Consider the following 20,322-nt stretch of genomic DNA (forward strand, 5'->3'; position numbering starts at 1 on the left):
ATGGGGACGCCCTCGTGCCATCTCCTGCACTTTTAAACTTGGCGTGAATACGCTCTATTTCATGAAAAAGATGCGCAAGTTTAGAAGCCAAAGCAGGAAGAAATTAAAACGGTGAACGCAACGTTTGTTTTTAGATGCATCAAAAATTTGAAAGATTGAAAAAAAAATTTAAGCGCCTCTGTAAAGCTTCTTTGAGTCGACAAACATAAAACCTCTGAAATAACATGAAAAGTTGACCATTACCAGAAGGCGCCTCCTTTTCTTTCTGCTTCTCTTTCGCCTTTTCTTTTTCCTTCTGCTTCTCTCGCTCCTTCTCTTTTTGCTTCTCTCGCTCCTTCTCTTTTTGCTTCTCTCGCTCCTTCTCTTTATTCTTCTCTCGCTCCTTCTCTTTATTCTTCTCTCGCTCCTTCTCCTTTTTGTTCAAGCTGGCTTTGAGCTTTGCAATCACCTCTTCAGGATACACGCTCCTCTCCTCCCAAATTGTAAAAATCCTTTCCACTGATTTGCAGACTTTCGCATCTCTATCCAAACAGACAGCATCACGTGCACATGTCATTAGTAGCAGACGCAGAACCATTTCGTTTATATTCTACATTTAAAGAAAGGGAAAATTGTATAGAACAAAGCTGAATAGAAAGATACTCACTTGATGAGCTGAACTGCATTTGGGAGCGCTTCAGAGAAGGCTGTACGAAACACGATGGCATTTTTTCTTTTGCAGTTTTGAATCACATCATTGGCAAGGTAGAACAGATTCAAACGATGATTGTTGTCAGCTTTTAAAAAAAGGATAAATAAGAAGTGAATTGGTTAAACTGCAAACTTAAAATACATGCAACATCTAATAATTTCTCGTCAGTTTGTTTTTTGGGACTTTTTTGTTGTCTGCTTTGTTACACGATTCTACACGTAACTCTCCTACTTTATTCAAACGTTCTCTATACACACAACGTAATTAATAAACAACTAAAGAAACCCATGAAAAATTAGCCTTATACCGGTAGTAATAACAAATGTGCATATAAACTATTAATACTAGGATAATAATACTGATAACAGTGCATTATTTAAAATTTAAAACTTTACTTGTTTATATATTTACATGTACTATTTAAGACTGAACAATCGCTTTGTTGCTCTACATAAATATCCACAATTTATTATTGATTTTTATACAGTTTTGTTATAAAGGCATTTTTTTAATGAAGCTGGTAAACATTATATGATTTATGTGTTTATATGGTTTAAACAAACAACTCCTGCTGGGTAACGCGTATCAACACTGTTTAATGATGACAATTTAAGGAACAGACTGCTCATTTTTAGATGACCTACTACTTTTCACAAAAAGCTCCTACATGCTGCGAGAGTCAAAGGTGGTGTTACACCATCATTAGAATTATTCAAAACACCACAAAAATGCCTCACCAGTGACCAACAAATGTTGTAATATTTATTATAATAAATATTATAATTGGTGATTAAACAACAATATGCAAAAAATGCATTATATATTATTATTTAACACAGAACGCTTGAGGTTTATTAAACAATTGAGACTTTATAAATCTGCTGTAAGGCCAAAATACTGTACAGACAATTATTTTTAATTTGCCAAGATCCTGGCTTAACAGCAACTCAACAGGACAGAATAGAAAACCCTAAATATCAAAAAGGTCCCAAAAATGTATAATGTTACTCTCTTCTTTACATTAATCATGCTGTAACACAATCTAATTCCTAGCAGGTTGCAGACCAACCTTTAATTTTACTTATGGAGGAGTGTGTTAGGATGAGTTAATTATCTAATAATTAGTTGTGTGTTTTTAGGTTGTTTTTATGTCACAGGATTTTTACATATTTAATGTATTTGCATGTGTGCTGTCAATGCATTATGCAGAGCAGCTTTTTAATCTCAGTGTAGGCTTGGTGAAAAAAATCTGTCCATCCATCCACTAGTTTTAAATTTGATGGGATTTTCAAGTGTTGTAAATAATATTTTCATTAGATGAAATGCTTCTGTTCCTCTGATGTTGGTGTTCCTTAGTGACTTAAACACTTATGAACCTATGAAAAGAGATCCAGGAAGTGGTTACAAGAAAAAGTTAATAGATTGCCTGAAAATTTTGGAGCAGGACAAGGCTATTGACCGTTTTCTGTACCACAGACTGTACCCAGGGGAGGCCACACCTAGTCTGTATGGTTTACCTAAAATCCACAAACAAGGTGTACCTTTAAAACCAATGGTTAGCATGATTAACTCTGTCACTTACAATGTTTCCAAATATCTGGCGTCTGTACTCATCCCTTTAGTTGGCAGCTCAGAACACCACATACAGAACACCATGGACTTTGTGGATAAGGTGAGGGATGTCATCATGGAGACTGATGAAACAATGGTCTCTTTTGATGTCACATCACTCTTTACGTGCATTCCTGTTGATGATGCTGTAGAGGTGGTCAGTTTAAGATTAAAATCAGACACCACTCTGAGCAGCAGGACCACGCTTTCCACAGAACAACTGTGTCAACTCTTGAAACTGTACCTGCAGTCAACCTACTTCACATATGGGGAGCAATATTATAGGCAGAAACATGGGTGTGCTATGGGGTCTCCAGTTTCTCCTATTGTTGCCAACCTGTACATGAAGGAGGTAGAAAAGAGAGCCTTGACGTCCTTTTCAGGGACACCACCAAGCCATTGGTTCAGGTATGTTGACGACACCTGGGTTAAACTCAAATTTCAGGTAGTCCAACATTTTACTGACCACATCAACTCTGTGGATAAATACATCAAGTTCACACGAGAAGATGTAAAAAATGGCAGGTAGGTTTTCTTGGACTGTGAGGTCTCAGTCTCTGATAGAGGACATTTGCAAACTGAGGTGTACCGCAAACCCACACACACAGACCAGTATTTGCAGTTTGACTCCCATCACCCTTTGGAGCACAAGTTAGGAGTCATCAGGACTCTGTATCACAGAGCAGACAGCGTCCCCACTAGCTCAGGAGCCAGGCAGAAGGAGAAATCCCACACAAGACAGGCTCTAGAGCAATGTGGATATCCTAACTGGGCCTTCCTGAAAGCAGAGAAGAAACCCAAACAGGACTCCAGTCAGCCATCAGGTGAAAAGGAGGAACCCAGACCCAGACCAGTGGTCATTCCATATGTTGAGGGAGTATCAGAGAAACTGAAACGTTTATTTTCTAAACATAACGTCCCAGTGGCTTTTAAACCCCAAAATACATTACGGCAAAGACTGGTTCATCCCAAAGATCCAGTCCCCCGGCACAAACAGAGTAATATTGTGTATGCTGTTCAGTGTCAGGAGGGCTGTGATCAGTCTTAAATCGGGGAAACAAAACAGCCACTGGCCAAAAGGATGGCCCAGCACAGAAGATCAACATCATCAGGCCAGGACTCTGCGGTCTACACTCATCTCCAGGCCAGCGGTCACTCTTTCAGGGATGAAGATGTTCACATCCTGGACAGAGAGGAACGATGGTTTGAGAGAGGAGTAAAGGAGGCCATCTTTGTGAAAAGAAATCGTCCATCGTTAAACAGGGGTGGAGGCCTCCGGGTTCAACTGTCCCCCTCTTACAATGCTGTGATTGCTAGTATCACTCAGCCCTCTGTGAACAGTAAACAGCCATCAGTGTGCTAATGATCCATTGTTAGGCTGATGGTCCTTCTTGAGCATGTGATCAGCTGGTTTTGGTTGTCAGCAGCAAAACTGGTTGATCCACTCAGAGACGGTGCTATTTAAGAGACTGAGCTGAATACAGCTCCTCAGACTGAGGAAGTCTCTCAGATGAGAGACGAAACGTTTCTACATTTTTTTTGTTGTTTTGCTTCGTTTCCTTTTTTTGTGAATGTCCAGAGGACCAGATTTAACTTTTTTAGATTTTTCTACCTGGATTATTGAGCATGCATCAGGATATATCATGAAAAGGTTCTCTAAACAAGCTATTAACCTAACCATCTGAATCAACGATGTAACTCTAAACACCTGCAAAAGATTCCCGAGGCTTTTAAAAACTCCCAGCCTTGTTCATTACTCAAAACCGCAATCATGGGTAAGACTGCTGACATGACTGCTGTCCAGAAGGCCATCATTGACACCCTCAAGCAAGAGGGTAAGACACAGAAAGAAATTGCTGAACGAATAGGCTGTTCCCAGAGTGCTGTATCAAGGCACCTCAATGGGAATTCTGTGGGAAGGGAAAAGTGTGGCAGAAAACGCTGCACAACGAGAAGAGGTGACCGGACCCTGAGGAGGATTGTGGAGAAGGGCCGATTCCAGACCTTGGGGGACCTGCGGAAGCAGTGGACTGAGTCTGGAGTAGAAACATCCAGAGCCACCGTGCACAGGCGTGTGCAGGAAATGGGCTACAGGTGCCGCATTCCCCAGGTCAAGCCACTTTTGAACCAGAAACAGCGGCAGAAGCGCCTGACCTGGGCTACAGAGAAGCAGCACTGGACTGTTGCTCAGTGGTCCAAAGTACTTTTTTTGAATGAAAGCAAATTTTGCATGTCATTCGGAAATCAAGGTGCCAGAGTCTGGAGGCAGACTGGGGAGAAGGAAATGCCAAAATGCCAGAAGTCCAGTGTGAAGCACCCACAATGAGTGATGGTCTGGGGTGCCATGTCAGCTGCTGGTGTTGGTCCACTGTGTTTTATCAAGGGCAGGGTCAATGCAGCTAGCTATCAGGAGATTTTGGAGCACTTCATGCTTCCATCTGCTGAAAAGCTTTATGGAGATGAAGATTTCATTTTTCAGCACGACCTGGCACCTGCTCACAGTGCCAAAACCACTGGTAAATGGTTTACTGACCATGGTATTACTGTGCTCAATTGGCCTGCCAACTCTCCTGACCTGAACCCTATAGAGAACCTGTGGGATATTGTGAAGAGAAAGTTGAGAGATGCAAGACCCAACACTCTGGATGAGCTCAAGGCCGCTATCGAAGCATCCTGGGCCTCCATAACACCTCAGCAGTGCCACAGGCTGATTGCCTCCATGCCACGCCACATTGAAGCAGTCATTCATGCAAAAGGATTCCCGACCAAGTATTGAGTGCATAACTGAACATGATTATTTGAAGGTTGGCGTTTTTTGTATTAAAAACACTTGTCTTTCATTGGTGGGATGAAATATGCTAATTTTTTGGGACAGGCATTTTGGGTTTTCATGAGCTGTATGCCATAATCATCAGTCATTTCATTTTTATCATTACATTATGGAAAATAATGACCTTTATCACAATATGCTAATTTTTTGAGAAGGACCTGTACAACATTTGTCTCAATTTTTTCCCATAAAGTAATAACAAAAATATATTTCTGAGACACGTCCCACTGGGAGGAGACCCAGAGAAAGACCCAGGACACGCTGGAGGGACTATGTTTCTTGGATGGCCTGGGAACGCCTCGGGATTCCCCCGGAGGAGCTGGACCAAGTGGCTGGGGAGAGGGAAGTCTGGGCCTCCCTACTTAGGCTGCTACCCCCGCAACCCAGCGGAAGAAAATGGATGGATGGATGAATATTTCGGAGACAAAACTTTGTCCCAACTGTCACACAGGTACATATACTAAACAGCTGTAACTGTATAAAATAAATGTTTTAAAAATAAACTACATATATTACATAGTTTATTTTTTAGACCATTATTTACATATACTAAATAATAATCCTATTCAGCTGTGCCGCCTTCACGACGTTAGTAAGCATGTGAGAACTGCAGGTGCAGGTCCGACAGACTTCGGCCACCTTCCCTGAGACAAACCATGGGTCAAAACTCATTAGCCGTGCTGTGTCTTAAGAGGAACAGTGAGATGTTGGAACATTAATAAAGCAGCATCTTATCATTTAGCTAAAGACACAGTCACAGCCTCAACTGTGGAACAAGATGGCTAATGAATTAGCCGTCTTATTCCACAGTTGAGACTGGGACAACGTCTTTAGCGATATGATAAGATGCTGCTTTGTTAATGTCGTTAACACTTCACTGTTCCTCTCATAAGGCACAGTACGGCTAAATGAGTTTCGACCCGTGGTTTGTTTCATGGAAGGAGGCTGAAGTCAACAGTCGGACCTGCAGCTGTAGTTTCACACATGCTTCATACTCCACTTACATGCTGCTCATCTAACAATTTTAATCCAAACCATCTCCGAAAGAACAGCAATTGTTTTTCTTATTGCTCAGCAGCCAAGCTGCTCTTCATATATCTCCTGTGTTTACTTGTTGTGCTAAACGTCTCCCACCCACCTCCTGGAGAATCAGGAAAGGGGGGGGGAGTGCGCGTGGCTGAGGGGCTGGGTTTTTATTCAAGGAGGGAGAAGGAGGGGCCATGTGGGAGAAAGAGAAGACAGTAGGTGGATTTTCAAGTACAGTATAACACTATATCGTTTATATCTGTATAGTCTCATCTTATATTGCAAATGAAATTACCTCGATATTATAAAAATATCGAGATATCGCCCAGCCCAAGTATCTGGCTTAGCTCAGATTTATAACTAACCCTACGCTCTGTTCTTTGAATTGAGAAAGCTCCTTAGATGAGAAGCGAAACGTCTTCAGTTACAAATAAAGTCCAGTTGATTTTGCTTTTAATCTTGTTTGGAGCAAACTAAAAAGCTATGACTACGGAGGTAGCTAGGCCTGTCGCGATAAACAATAAATCAATTAATTGCATGATTAATGAAAATTATCAACCTCATTTTCATTTACCGGCTTTATCGTTTCGTGTGTCTTTCTACTGAAGACACGGCTCAACTACGATGCTCTTCAATGACCCCTTCCTTTCTCTTTCCTCTATAAAATCTATTTTAACCATCCAAAATCGCATTTTTGGATGGTTAAAAGCAGATAAGCTGAAAAACTAAGCCACGAGCGAAGCTAAAAGGCAAACATCGGGAATAAACCTCCCGTATTGTCGAGCTCCAAATTCACAGTTGAAACTCGTGCCTTTGTGTAAAAAGTTGTTGTTTTTTCTAACTTTGTTCGGTGTTTCACTATGGGAAACACTCCAGCGTGACCATCTACGGAAGTTCCAATGACATTACGTCTGTCAAAGACAGACCGGTTGAGCTGTGCTCAGGGCTCCATCCCCACCATGACACCACAGTCAACCGACCACCTCCTACTCATTCTCGTTTTCTTCCCGTGAGAAACTACAACAAGCTCCCTCAGCACAGTCAGGCTAGCTAGGTTAGCTGCTAAACAGTTCTCAGGCGTCCCGTAAAGGAGTACGTTGATGAACGCAGTTCCTGGCGTCAGCTCGAACCGTGTTGAGTAAGTTGGTGCTTCGCAAGAAGTAACTTTGTTACATTTGGGAGCAGTGACAGCATCAAGGCGAGCTTACTGCTCAGTTTTAGATAATCGAGTGGTTGCAAGTGTAACACAAGCCAACGCGTCAAGGCGAGCTAGCTTTCCTTAGAGGTAGCATTAGCTTGGTACCTTTAGGGGTTTTCCATTACAGCTAACATGTTATGACGAGCGTTTAGCCTAGCAGTTAGCCTGGTTTTAACCCCGCGGTTAGCTTTAGCAACGAACTGTTAACGTGTCATGACAAACTAATTCCCTTATCATTATGGCTATGGCACCCACCCCCACCAAAGGGTCAGAACCTAAGGCTAAAGAGGCTGTTTCCCGCCCGTGCCCCTCGTCATGCGGGGCTTCCATTTCGGGCAGGGACCCTCACCCAATATGCATAATATGCATGGGCGCTAAACACGCACAAACGTCACTGGCGAACCGTCAGGCATGTTAACACTGCTCCTCCATGCCAGAAAAAAATCCTAGAAAGGAGGCTGAGAGTGGCAGTCATGAACAGCCAGAACCCGTGCCTGTCCGCAACCACAGTAACAGGTGACGGCCATCAGCCGCGAGCCACCACGTGCTGGGCGGACATGGAAGAAGAGTCCCCGGTCATGCCACCACTCTTCGATGGACTGGTAGATGGAGGGGGCTTTGAAACAGGTCAGGAGGAGATTGAGGGTGACGCTAACTCGGACCTCCTCAACATGGACAAGATGGAGGAAGAGGAGGATGACTCTACTTTCCCGGTCCCACACTCGAGGCCACCCAGTGTGGCTGGTGCTGCACCTCTGGTGGACAGTGACCTGTATGATGTCTGCAGAAGAGCAGCATTCAAGCTGAACATCCCCTGGCCTGCAACCCAAGACGCAGTGGGGGCAGAACGAGATCAGTATGATGGTAAGAGGCTCCCACCAGCCTCCACGCCAAACAAACAGCTTTTACCAGCTGTCCCAGCTTGTATGAGGAAAATGAGAAGTTACTGGTCAAGCCCTTTTAGGAGCAGGCTCCCCACCAAGGGCTGCTCCAAGCTGGAAATACAGGGGATGGAGGAGTTGGGGCTGACCAAATCCCCAGTGGTGGAGCCCTCAGTGGCATACCACCTCCACCCCAACCGAGAGTCAGTTTCAGCCTCTACTAATATTTCTCTCCCAGCTAAATCGGACCGCCACACTGCGTCAATTTATCAGAAAATGTACACATATGCTGGACAGTCTGTGTGTTCTCTTAATGTTGTCACACTGTTGTCAGCAAACAAGCAGGCCTGGGGGACTCCCAGAAAGCAGAGGTGATGGACGCAGCCTACGACCCGACCAAAGATTTCTTCGGCCCAGCCTTGGAGAAGATGAGGGAGACAAGCAACCTTAGAAAACAATAGGGTGAGGCTTTTAACCTCTGCTTGCAATGCAAATTGAACCCCCACCTAGCTCAGGGTCCAAGACCCGGGTTTGCAGCAGCAAGGTGGCAGCAGGGTGGTTCTAGCACACCTAGACAAGCAGCTGGTCACCTAAACCAGCAAATTAAAGGAGAAAACCCAAGGCCTTGGGGCAAGCACTCCTTCGCAGCAGCAGCTGCCAGGAAACGTCCATCCCACCCCAGCGAGGGCAAGAAAAAGCGGACGACCCAACAACCCCACCTTTTCCACCTCCAGTGAAAAGGAGAAAATTGACAGAAGAGGAAACCTGCCTGTGCTCACACACTCCTGCAGCTGAACTCCAGTGCTGAAAACCACTGGGTCCCTCCATGGATGCAAAGCCATCATACATGTTGCAGATACTTTCACTCTGCGATGTAAATGGCGGCGGGGGCATAAACATAAACATCATCACAACAGATGCATCCCTAAGAGGATGGGGGGGGGGGGCACGATGATGGGCAGGACAGTGAACGGTGTGTGGTCACAGACAATGTCACGCCTTCACATAAATGTGCTGGAACTGCAGGCAGATTGCCTAGCTTTAAAGCATTTTCTTCCCCATTTAAAGGACCGTCATGTCTTAGTGAAGACAGATAATTCAACGGTGGTTGCTTACATCAATCGTCAGGGCGGGACACGATCCCAGCAGCTGCATAGACTGGCCCAAGAGTTATCTTATGGAACAGCACCAGACTCCTGTCAGTCCGGGCAACTCATGTGGCAGGGATCCTGAACAGAGGAGCAGATCTGTTGTCCAGGGGCAACCCTCTGTATGGAGAGTGGCAGCTCCACCCTCAGGTGGTGGGGCAGATCTGGCAGAGATATGGCAGGGCCGCCGTAGATCTCTTAACCTCATGGGAAAACACCCACTGCCCCATGTTTTCTCCCTGTCAGACGCAGATATTCCACTAGGGGTGAACGCTCTAGCTCACCCGTGGCCAAACGTGTTGCTATATGCATTCCCATCTCTCAGCCTGATTTCTCCCACATTGAGCAGAGTGAGAGAACAGGGCCGGTCTTTAATTTTGGTGGTCTCATGGTGGCCATCCAAGCCCTGGTGGCAGAAATTATTCAGATGCTGTCAGGGGAACCATGGCCTCTTCCTGTTCACAGGGACCTTCTGTCCCAAGCCAGGAGAGAAATTTATCACCCCCACCCAGACCGCATGGCTCTCTGGGCCTGGCCCGTGAAAGGTGGAATCTAAATCTAGCTGGTCTTCCCCCAGGGGTCATTAATACAATTCAGAGCGTGAGGGCCCCCTCTACATGTTATGTGTATAGTAGCAAATGGTGAGTTTTTGAAGAATGGTGTGGGGAGAGGCATGCCATTCCCTTCCAGTGCTCTTGTGGATGTGCTCTGTTTTTTACAGAATCTACTGGAAAAAGGGAAGGCTTTTTCCACTATCAAAGTTTATTTGGAAGCTATTTCAGCTTGTCACGTTGGTTTTGGCAACAAATCCATTGGACAGCACCCATTAGTGTGTTGCTTCATGAAAGGGGCACGACGTAAGCTGCCGGTCTCTAGGCCTCTGGTACCTTTGTGGGATCTCTCACTGGTGCTGGAAGCCCTCCGTAATCATCCCTTTGAACCTGTGGAGGGAGCAGGGATGAAATTTCTTTCTTTTAAGACTGCCCTGCTTTCAGCTTTAACTACAGCTAAAAGGGTGAGTGAGTTACACGCTTTATCTATCAGCCCTTCCTGCTTGCAGTGGGCACCTGGGTTCTCCAAGGTGTGTCTGAGGCCCAATCCAGCGTTTGTGCCTAAGGTGATGGATTCCGTGTACAGATGTTGTTCAGTAGAGCTGTTAGCTTTCCATCCTCCTCCATTCTCCTCTGAAATGGAGCGAAACATTAACCCCTTGTGTCCTGTGCCGTCACTGAAAGCATATGTTGACAGGACAGCTGACTTCAGGAAGTCAGACCAACTGTTTGTTTCTTAGGCCTCAACTCATAAACGGAAACCAGTTTCACGCCAGAGGCTGGCACATTGGATTGTGGAGACAATTAGTCTCTGTTGCAGATGTAGGGGTACAGAGCCCCCGTCTGGGATGAGAGCCCATTCTACCAGGAGCATGGCCACATCATGGGCCCTGTTTCGAGGAGTATCAGTCCAAGATATTTGTGCAACAGCTAGCTGGGCCACACCGCATACGTTTGTACGTTTTTACAGGCTGAATGTGGCTCAGCCATCCCTAGCTCATGCAATACCAGTACTTTGCAGCCTTCTTAGTCCGGGTTTAGGATAGTTGTTGGCTTCGGGGCTTTTTTTTTTTTTTTGGCAATACGGGAGTGGGCCATATTTCCCATAGTGAACACCAAACGAAGTTAGATGAAGAATGTTAGATTACTTAAAATAACCCCGGTTCTTTGATAACAGAGTGAGGTGTTTCACCAACACTTCCCTCCTTGCATGGTCACGGAAAGAAACCATCTTAGAATGAGTAAGAGGTGGTCGGTTGACTGTGGTGTCATGGTAGGGGTGGAGCCCTGAGCACAGCTCAACCGGTCTGTCTTTGACAGACGTAATGTCATCGGAACTTCCGTAGATGGTTACGCTGGAGCGTTTCCCATAGTGAAACACCTCACACTGTTATCAAAGAACCGGGGTTACGTTAAGTAGCCTGAGAATCTTCACCAGCGTTAAGTAACCCAACGTTATTCTCTACAAAAAGAAGCTGAGAACTTGTTTACGGATTTTTTTTTAATTAAAAGCTTTGTGTGAAAAATGTTATGCTAAAGAGTCCAATGATTTAAAGTTTAAATCACCGAAAATACGCCATATCACCATGTCAGCCCATATCATGTCAAGAAATGACAAGGCTGAGTGAATAGTAAGCCTCCTGTGAATAGTAAACAGCCATCAGTGTGCTAATGATCCATCGTTAGGCTGATGGTCCTTCTTGATTATGTGAGCAGCTGGTTTTGGTGGTCAGCAGCAAAACTGGTTGATTCACTCTGAGAAGGTGCTATTTATAAGACTGAGCTGAATACAGCACCTCAGACTGAGGAAGTCTTTCGGATGAAAGACGAAATGTTTCTACATTTTTTTGTTTTGTTTTTTTAATGTCCAGAGGATCAGATTGAACTTTTTTTTAGATTTTTCTACCTAGATTATTGAGCATGCATCAGGATATTTAAATATAAATGTTTTTGTAGAATCTGGTTCATCAGATTTAATTCAATTCAGTTTATTTATATAGCGCCATGTAGGAATGGCATAAAATTCATATCACGATATGTATTATGAAGGGTGGCGATAATGATATATATTGCGATATGTTTTTGGTATAAAACTTGCTAAAAAAAAAAAAAAAAACATAGGGTGTTCTTTTGCCATCATATATTTTGAATTAAGAAAATTCCACTACTAGGTCCAGAGAGTTTTTAAATAATAAACAAAGTATTAGGCTTATTTCTTGTAGTGCAAAACAGTGCAAAAGATATCAAATGTAGTTTTAGCCATATGTTTTAAACTAAAAAAATATGTTGTTAACTCTTAACAGTTTCCGGTCTTACTTAAGAAATGAACAGCAACAGAGAAGCATTTTACACAGAAACACTTCACCCTCCAAACCTCTAGTGGGCGACTCCTTCCGCTTTAATGGAGAGCTGACACAAAATGAGTCTGTGGCTTTGACCAGAGGGTCTCGCAGTAAAATCACACAGCACAGCGTTCTTTCACAGATCAGAGAGCAGGTTTCTCTAAAGATGACCAACGCTTACTTTAACTTTTGATGGAAAAAAAACAAAAACTTTCGACGGAACACAGCGTGTTGCACATGCGTCAGAATATGACAACACTACGGCAAGCCGGGCGTAGTTAGCTTGTAGCTTCGCTACTTAGCCCTCGAAGAAAAGACTAACGCCACTTGCGCACAGTTTTCAACTAAAAAAAGTAACAATTAAATCTGACAGCTCTGATTTTACACTTGAACACCACTTACACAGTTTTCAACTAAAAAAAGTAACGATTAAACTGACAACTCTGATTTTACATCAGACACAGCATTACTGCGGTTAGCCGGTAGAAGACAGATCTCTATCGTAGGCTAAATGTCTATCGTTTCTACCGTATAACGTTTATATCGTGCATTCCTAGCGCCAGGTCACAACAGAAGTCGTCTCAGGACACTGAACAGGAATATTCATATATAAAATAAGTTAACAGAAACATTTATATTAAAACAAAATTAACATTACTTATCTGAGGAGCAGACTGCTTTGAATTTAACTCATTGCAGAACTCTCACTCAGTGAACTAAAGTTAATTAAAAGTTCATTATAAGGATTTTGGATTATGGACACGCCTCCAGAACCCATCCTGAAGTGCAGTGCAAATCAGGCTGATCTGAGCAGGGCTGAGCAGAGTTGGGGCTGAGTAGGAGCAGTGCAAAAGGGGCATAAGTAACTCGGGAATGCTAGTGAGAGGATTTGACATATACAATATACAAAAGCATGTCATCTGCATATAAAGAAACTTTATGCTCTGTGCCTAATCGATTTATATCTTTAAATAATGGAGTTTTGCCATAAAGCTACAGCCAGTGGTAAGTACTGGTGCAACGGTACACGTGGGTGTACTGAACAGTTTCAGTACAGCATGTTCGGTTCGGTCCATGTGCGTACCATTTTGGTTATGTTTTCACTCATTAAATTTTATTAACGAGAGATTATGCGCCGCGGAACTTCCTAAGCGTGTTTCAGCATGGAGCTATTATACTGCAGCACGTGTAGCATTAGCAAACTAGCATCTCATTGCATTAGCAGCCTAGCATCTTGTTGTAGTGTCCAGTTTGGGAACATTATGGCTTTCTTGTGAAAAGACAAGTTCAAATCCAAAGCTGTGTGTCGACGTTTCACGGAGATTGGATCTTCCGCAGGCAAAACGTCTAACTTGTTAATGCACTTGAAACAACATCAGCCGAACATGAACATCTAGGGCTGAGTACCAAACAGAGATTCTTAAATGGCACTCACCGAACTACACCGTCGGTGTATGGATTGAAACGTCACTCTTTTTTCTGTGTCAAGTTTCGGTATTGGCTGTAACGGGTCACATGGTTTCAGCACGCAGGCAGGTAAAACACCAGACATATTAGAAACCAAACAGCAGCGGTCTGAACCAAATGGAGACGTGTGAAGGAGGACTGACTGTCTCAAAGGTAAAGAGCATTATAGTAATCCAGCCAAGATGTGACAAAGGCATGGATTAACGTTTCCAGCTGCAGTTTTGTGAGGATGGGCTTTACCTTAGCCAGCTGTCTGAGGTGATAAAAACTGGCCTCAAAAACCACTCCAATTTGGGAATCTAATTTAAAATCACTGTCTATTTTAAAACCCAAGTTAGAAACTGTTCTCAGATCAATAGGGCAAGGTTCACAGGCGCCACTAGAACCAAACACCATAACTTCTGTTTTCAGTTCAGTTCAATTAAATTCTGCTCTCAGTCAAGGCGGATGCCTTTTCCTCTCCCTCCACTGTTCTCCTCTTCCTCCTGCTTTTGTTCTCTTGTCTGTGTCTCGGAGCTCCTGTTACACATCTTCCGAACGAAAAATACTATTATGGATTTGGTGAGCTGGACTTTCAACGCAATCGACAAAATATTTTCAACAAAACGACAGGGTTCTGGAGAACCCTCATGTAACACTGAGACTCACACTGAAGGATACGTCATGGACCCATGGGGGGTGTGGGAGCTGATATGTTTTTCAGTTCTGTCTGAGGAGGATGCCAAAGACGCTTATATGATTGGAATAACGATAGCAGGGTTTCTGCTTTTTGGCATCAGCGGGTTCCTATGTTATCGGCTTTTGAGGACGACATTGGCAGCGGTTTCGGCCATGACAAAACTGTCAAGTCTGTGTGAAGGTTTGGTTCGTTCTAAGAGTACTCAAAATCAGCAGATTTACGAGCTAAACCGTAAGATAGAAGCAATTTGTGAGAATTGCAGGCCACCTGCGGCTTCTAGGACTCGCCAGCATGTCGGAGATTACCTTGAATGCGGCTCATAGCACAGATCAGTGGAATACCCATAAATCTGGCCATTTTAGATCTGGAAAGTACCAGCAAGACTCAATTCTGACAAGAAAAATACAGTCTGCCAAAAGAAAATCAACAATTGTGGCTTATCTGAATCTGACTCCCCCATTTGGTCTTGGAAACAGGCAGATTATCAAATTTCTCTTGGGACATGGGTAAACTAAGGAAAAAGCTTAGTCTATCGCACCCCCCAAGAACTTATCAGGACTATGGACTATCTGGAAGTGCGTCACAGAAAAATTTCACTGTCTTGACGTCAAATGCATATGTAATGTCTTTATAAATGTGCTTGCTGGTCAAGATTTTTGATGTCTTAAATCATGTCCTGATGGGACAAGATGTGAAGAGATGTTTTTTGTAATACCACACTATCCATCCTCATGGCCTTTAGCATTTTTATATCTAAAAAAGTATCCTGATAAAGGATAAGAGGCCGCGCTCCTGTAGCAGCAGCAACGAGCACTCCGCCCATCTTTCGGACGACTGTACGAACATAATCTCACTGTATCTCAGTACAATGACAATAAAGCCTATTCTGATTAGGGATGGAATCGATACGATCCTGTATCCGTATCGGGCTCAGATACCAGCATAATTTACGTATCGGATTTTCTGATCCAACCTGCCGACATTTTCGATCCATGATGCATGTCTGTGGTTGCGCTGCACGTTGGCTTCAAACTATGGAATGGATTTCCTGAACGGAGGCGTGTCTCATGAACCCAAAGTAATAAGACCCGCCTCACATTCAAGAAATCCATTTCATATAGTTTGCAGCCAGCTACAACATGAGAACTGAGTTAGCAGCATTGTGGCTAACCGCTAACCAATATTTCATTGAAACATGTCTGCCGTGTGGAAGTATTTTACAGTAGAAACACCACAGAACAAGACAGCAACGTGCAATGTCTGCAGAGCCATAGCACCACATTAAACCGCGGTAAAGTTAGTTTTACGATGGACATTCGAGCTCCGGGGCTTCAACGGTCTGTTATTTTGTTCAGTCCAGAGAAGGCACTCTGATTTTGGTCAGCCACGCTCAGTCTGTCCGTGTCGGAGGAGGGGCAGACTGAAAGCGGCTGACTGAAATCAGACTGCTTGCTGCAGATTGAACAAGAAGAAGGCATCGCTGAAGCCCCGGAGCTCAAATGTTTACCGAGAAGTTGCTAAACTTCATCATAATTAATGACAAACCGCTATCGGTTGTAGAAAACGAAGGATTTCACAGCTTGATGCTTGCAGCCAAGATATTGTTTACCCTCCAGGAAATATTTATCAGTACAACAGTAGACAATCATAACAAAACATATGATTTGAAAATTACAAGAAAAAAAAAAAAATATATATATATATATATATACATACACACACACACACGCAGCATGGTGGCGCAACTGGTAGAGCTGCTGCCTCTCAGAGAGCAGGTCCTTGGTTCAAACCCCGGTCCGGGGGCCTTTCTGGGTGGAGTTTGCATGTTCTCTCCGTGCATGCGTGGGTTTTCTCCGGGTACTCCAGTTTCCTCCCACAGACCAAAAACATGCATGTTAGGCTGATTGGTAACTCTAAATTGTCCCTAGGTGTGAATGGTTGTTTGTGTCGTTTGTCTCTATGTGGCCCTGTGATGGACTTGCGACCCGTCCAGGGTGTACCCCGCCCCTCGCACAGTGATTGCTGGACATGGGCACCAGTGACCCCCGTGACCCAAAATGGAATAAGCGGGGAAAGATAATGGATGGATGGATGGATGGATATGCACACACACGAAACAAAAACAGCTACGTTATAAAGTGATGTAAATAACTAAAAACAGGACCATATCTGTTGGTTTATGCCATGAACTTAGCAGATGTTTAAAGCCATTTAACATTTTATTTAATTTAATTAACTTATTCATTCATTTAAAAGAAACAAAACAAATTCATCAAAAACAAAACATTAAATGAAAAGAGTACAGGAAGAAGAAAAATCTTATATCTGCCCCTTATTTAAAAAGATATAATAATTTTAAACAATCACTAATCACTTTAATATCCACTTTAAAGCTAGGAATAAAAAAATAAAAAAACATGTTTTGTGTTAGTAGAATTTAATTTTAACTTTAAAACTTATCCAACATTAATAAAACTTACCTCAAGTTACCTTTTTGGACATGCATGCATATATTTGTACAAACTGTACTTGAGAGGAGATTATTACAGCCTCATATAAAATCAATAATGATGATGATGATGATATCGGAACTGGATCGGTATCGGCCAATATTTAGTTTTAGATATCGGGACCGTAAGTAAAAAAAAATGTGGATCGGTGCATCCCTAATTCTGATTTTGAATTCAGTTCAGTTAATTTATATAGCGCCAAGTCACAACAAAAGTCTCAGGGCTTTCCTTTCATTAAAATTTAAAAAGTTTAAAGACATCCTGGCTTTGATCTCTAGGTAGCCCCACTACGGAACGCGGAGCAGCAGCTGGATCTATTTTTAAGATTTTAAAAACAATAATGACAACACCGTGTTTAATGCTGAAATCCAGGCGTTTTTTGTGTTTGGTAACCGACGACAAAATTCAAGCGAGCGGAGTCATCGCAGAGGATCATAAGAGCTGTCAACCCGTTGAAACACGCGAGGTCAGACCTCAAGCCCCGGCCTCACATGCTCACAAAGGCCGGATTCCAAATCCTGGCAGGCGGGAGGACCAGGAGTCCGGGACGGAGGGTGGAAACATTTTTTTGTACATTTTATGTATGTATATATATTAAAAAAATAATAATAATAAAATAAAAAAAAATTATATTATATTATATTATATTATATTATATATATATATATATATATATATATATATATATATATATATATGTGAAGAATAAAAACAAATCAACAATGCCAGCTTTATCATGAAATCCTGTTTACACTTTGACTTTATTAAATAATCTGTTAAAGTTAACTCAGCTGAAAAGTCATAAAAAGACAAAATTACTGGATCTCTCAGGAATATTTCCCTCAAACATGTTTAAAGCAGAGCCTTTGGTTCAACTTTATTCTAACACACAGATGTACAAATCACAAAATAAGAATTACACTTTAAATGTCTGATCACTGTTTGATTGTTCCCATCTCTTCAAAATGAGGATTGCCAACTTTTTCTCTTATTTTATAGACAAAGTCAGTAAGGTGAGAAATAACATTGATCATTGAAATGATGAAGAAAAATATGGAATTTTAAATATAAATGTTTTTGTAGGATGTGGTTCATCAGATTTAAATCAGTTCATTTATATAGCACCAAGTCACAACACAAGTCATCTCAGGGCACTGAACAGAAATATTCATATATAAAAATAATAATTTAACATTATTTATCTGAGGAGCAGACTGCTTTGAGTTCAACTCATCACAGAACTCTCACTCAGTGAACTAAAGTTCATTCAAAGATCATTAGCAGGATTTTGGATTCCATGTCCAGCCATCACTGTGCGAGAGGCAGGGGACACCCTGGACATGTCGCAAGTCCATTTCAACCGGCGGGTTAGCGGATGCACGGCTGGTGACAGCTGTCCATGGAGCTTAATGTGGCCTTTTTTTTTTACCTCTTAAACCGGCCGGTTGGACCTGCCTCCTCCTCAACAAGTAGATTAACACAATTTTATATTGGACATTCTTATTTTTGATCCTGTATGCTCCACACTGGTTTGTGTAATTATCTGCATCGTTTTTATGTCTATATTCTGATTTACCTCATTTTGTATTTTGCTTTATGTGTTAGCTGTTGTTCCGTCTGTACAGCACTTTGGTTGGCCTTGTCGCTGTTTTAAGTGCTTTATAAATAAAGTGGTATGGTATTTAGTTTTCTTTGTGCCAATTCTTAAAATCACATCAAAGCCTGAGACCGGCCCGGCCCGGTCATGACAACGCAGCATGTTAACATCATATCCGGAAGGGGTCGGTAAATTTCAGCTAAATCTCAGGCTTTGGTTATCCTGTGCGAATGCGCCACATAAATAAATTACTCCCCAACGTCTGCTTTTTATTACATGTCATCCCTAGGTAAAACTAATCCCATGCGAACAGGGTTTATGTCACCAGTGTCTCCACTGTGAGTCAACAAAGACCTATTGTGACGATGGATATCTGCATATGGGGGATTCTATAATTGGAGATACATTTGGCCTTTTGAAAATTGAAAAAAACAACAACAAAAAAATTAATTTCAAAAATAATTTTTCAGGTATTTTATTGAAAATATGTTAAACTTTGATAACTTGCTCTTTGCCAAACATTAGCTACATATTATTTTTACTTTTTATTAGGAAAAACTTGTAGGATACAGTCCAATATGTCAACTCTGTTATGGACAACATAGACAGTGTTTTGGAAAAACAATATATTCTAACAGGCTAAATTCTCTTTATTTTATTACATTGTCCTAATACAACACTACATCAAACTAAGGTATTTAATTTCAAAATACATTTAAAATATGACAAAATACTTAACTATTTACAGAATTGTTTTTGTACGAGCAAACTTTTATTAATAAAACTCATTAAATCCGAACAATTATTTAAAAAACTAATTGTGCATATAATACTAAAATACAGGTAAAGTCAGCCAACAATGTGTAGAATATTAAAAACAACATTTTTCTCTTTTTTTTTTGTAAAAACTATTAATAAACAGAGTTGACCATCAAAGTAACAGAATTGACAGGACAATAATTTTTTAACATTACTTTGGAGTGGGATTTAGTTAAAAAAAAAAAAAAACATTTACTCGTGAAATAAATCTTTTCAAATTCAGGTAAGAAAACAGTATTAAAAAGCAATTATGGAGCCATTAAATATTAAAGGATTCAGAGTTATGCAAAACAGTATAAAAGACACGGTAATATAAAAAGGTAGGAACAAGAGTATTTAGTCCTTAAGAATTTTTCAAAATGGAGGAGTAAGGCACATTATAACCAATGCTTTCCTTTGATTAGAATATATGCCTATATTCTTTCTTGTGAAATGCCTGCCCATATTTCTTTCTTGATTTCCACATGCCGAGACCCAACTTTGGTTGGGGATGGAATCAATCTTGTGATATCTTCACGAGGATACCACAGCACATCTTCTCGTGCTGGCCAGAAAAAGCGGTTCTTTCCAACTTTGTGCATGAACTTCACCTTCACATGCGTTTCACTGACTTCTAGGATGGTCCCTGGGTAGACAAAATTGTCATATTGCAAGATACACCATTGCCCCACAACATCTTGATTGTCCCACTGAATAACAGCCTCTTGGTCTTCATTTGTTTTGAGTGGCTCAACTGGAAAGGTGAAGGTTTTGGTGTTGTAGCAATGTCACACTAGATTTTGTTTTGTGAAGCATGAACAACTTCCATCAAGATAAATCAATTGATGTGATGATACAATTATCATTTGATGCGTCTGCATTGTCAAAGGTAGAACAAGAAGCTCCTTTGGCATCGCCTCAACTGCATAGTTGATTGTGTCTTCCTCGACGTAGAAAAGCTTTACTGACGTCTCTGCATCCAGTAAGGCTTGA

The 20,322-nt window shown here is 42.0% G+C and overlaps 1 protein-coding gene across 1 annotated transcript in view; it reads right to left on the reverse strand.

Annotated features, from left to right (window-relative positions):
* LOC119409729 (regulation of nuclear pre-mRNA domain-containing protein 2) overlaps positions 1-20,322 on the reverse strand; it is a 43,479-nt gene that overhangs the window by 11,513 nt on the left and 11,644 nt on the right. The window contains exons 2-3 of the mRNA XM_037676630.1: positions 647-776; positions 244-521 (exon numbers count right to left, since the gene is read on the reverse strand). Of these exons, the coding sequence (XP_037532558.1) occupies positions 244-521; positions 647-776 (408 nt within the window). The remainder of the gene's footprint in view (positions 1-243; positions 522-646; positions 777-20,322) is intronic.

This window comes from Nematolebias whitei, chromosome 5, assembly GCF_014905685.2.
Source record: "Nematolebias whitei isolate Nwh7 chromosome 5, NemWhi1, whole genome shotgun sequence".
Taxonomy (NCBI): Eukaryota; Metazoa; Chordata; class Actinopteri; order Cyprinodontiformes; family Rivulidae; genus Nematolebias; species Nematolebias whitei.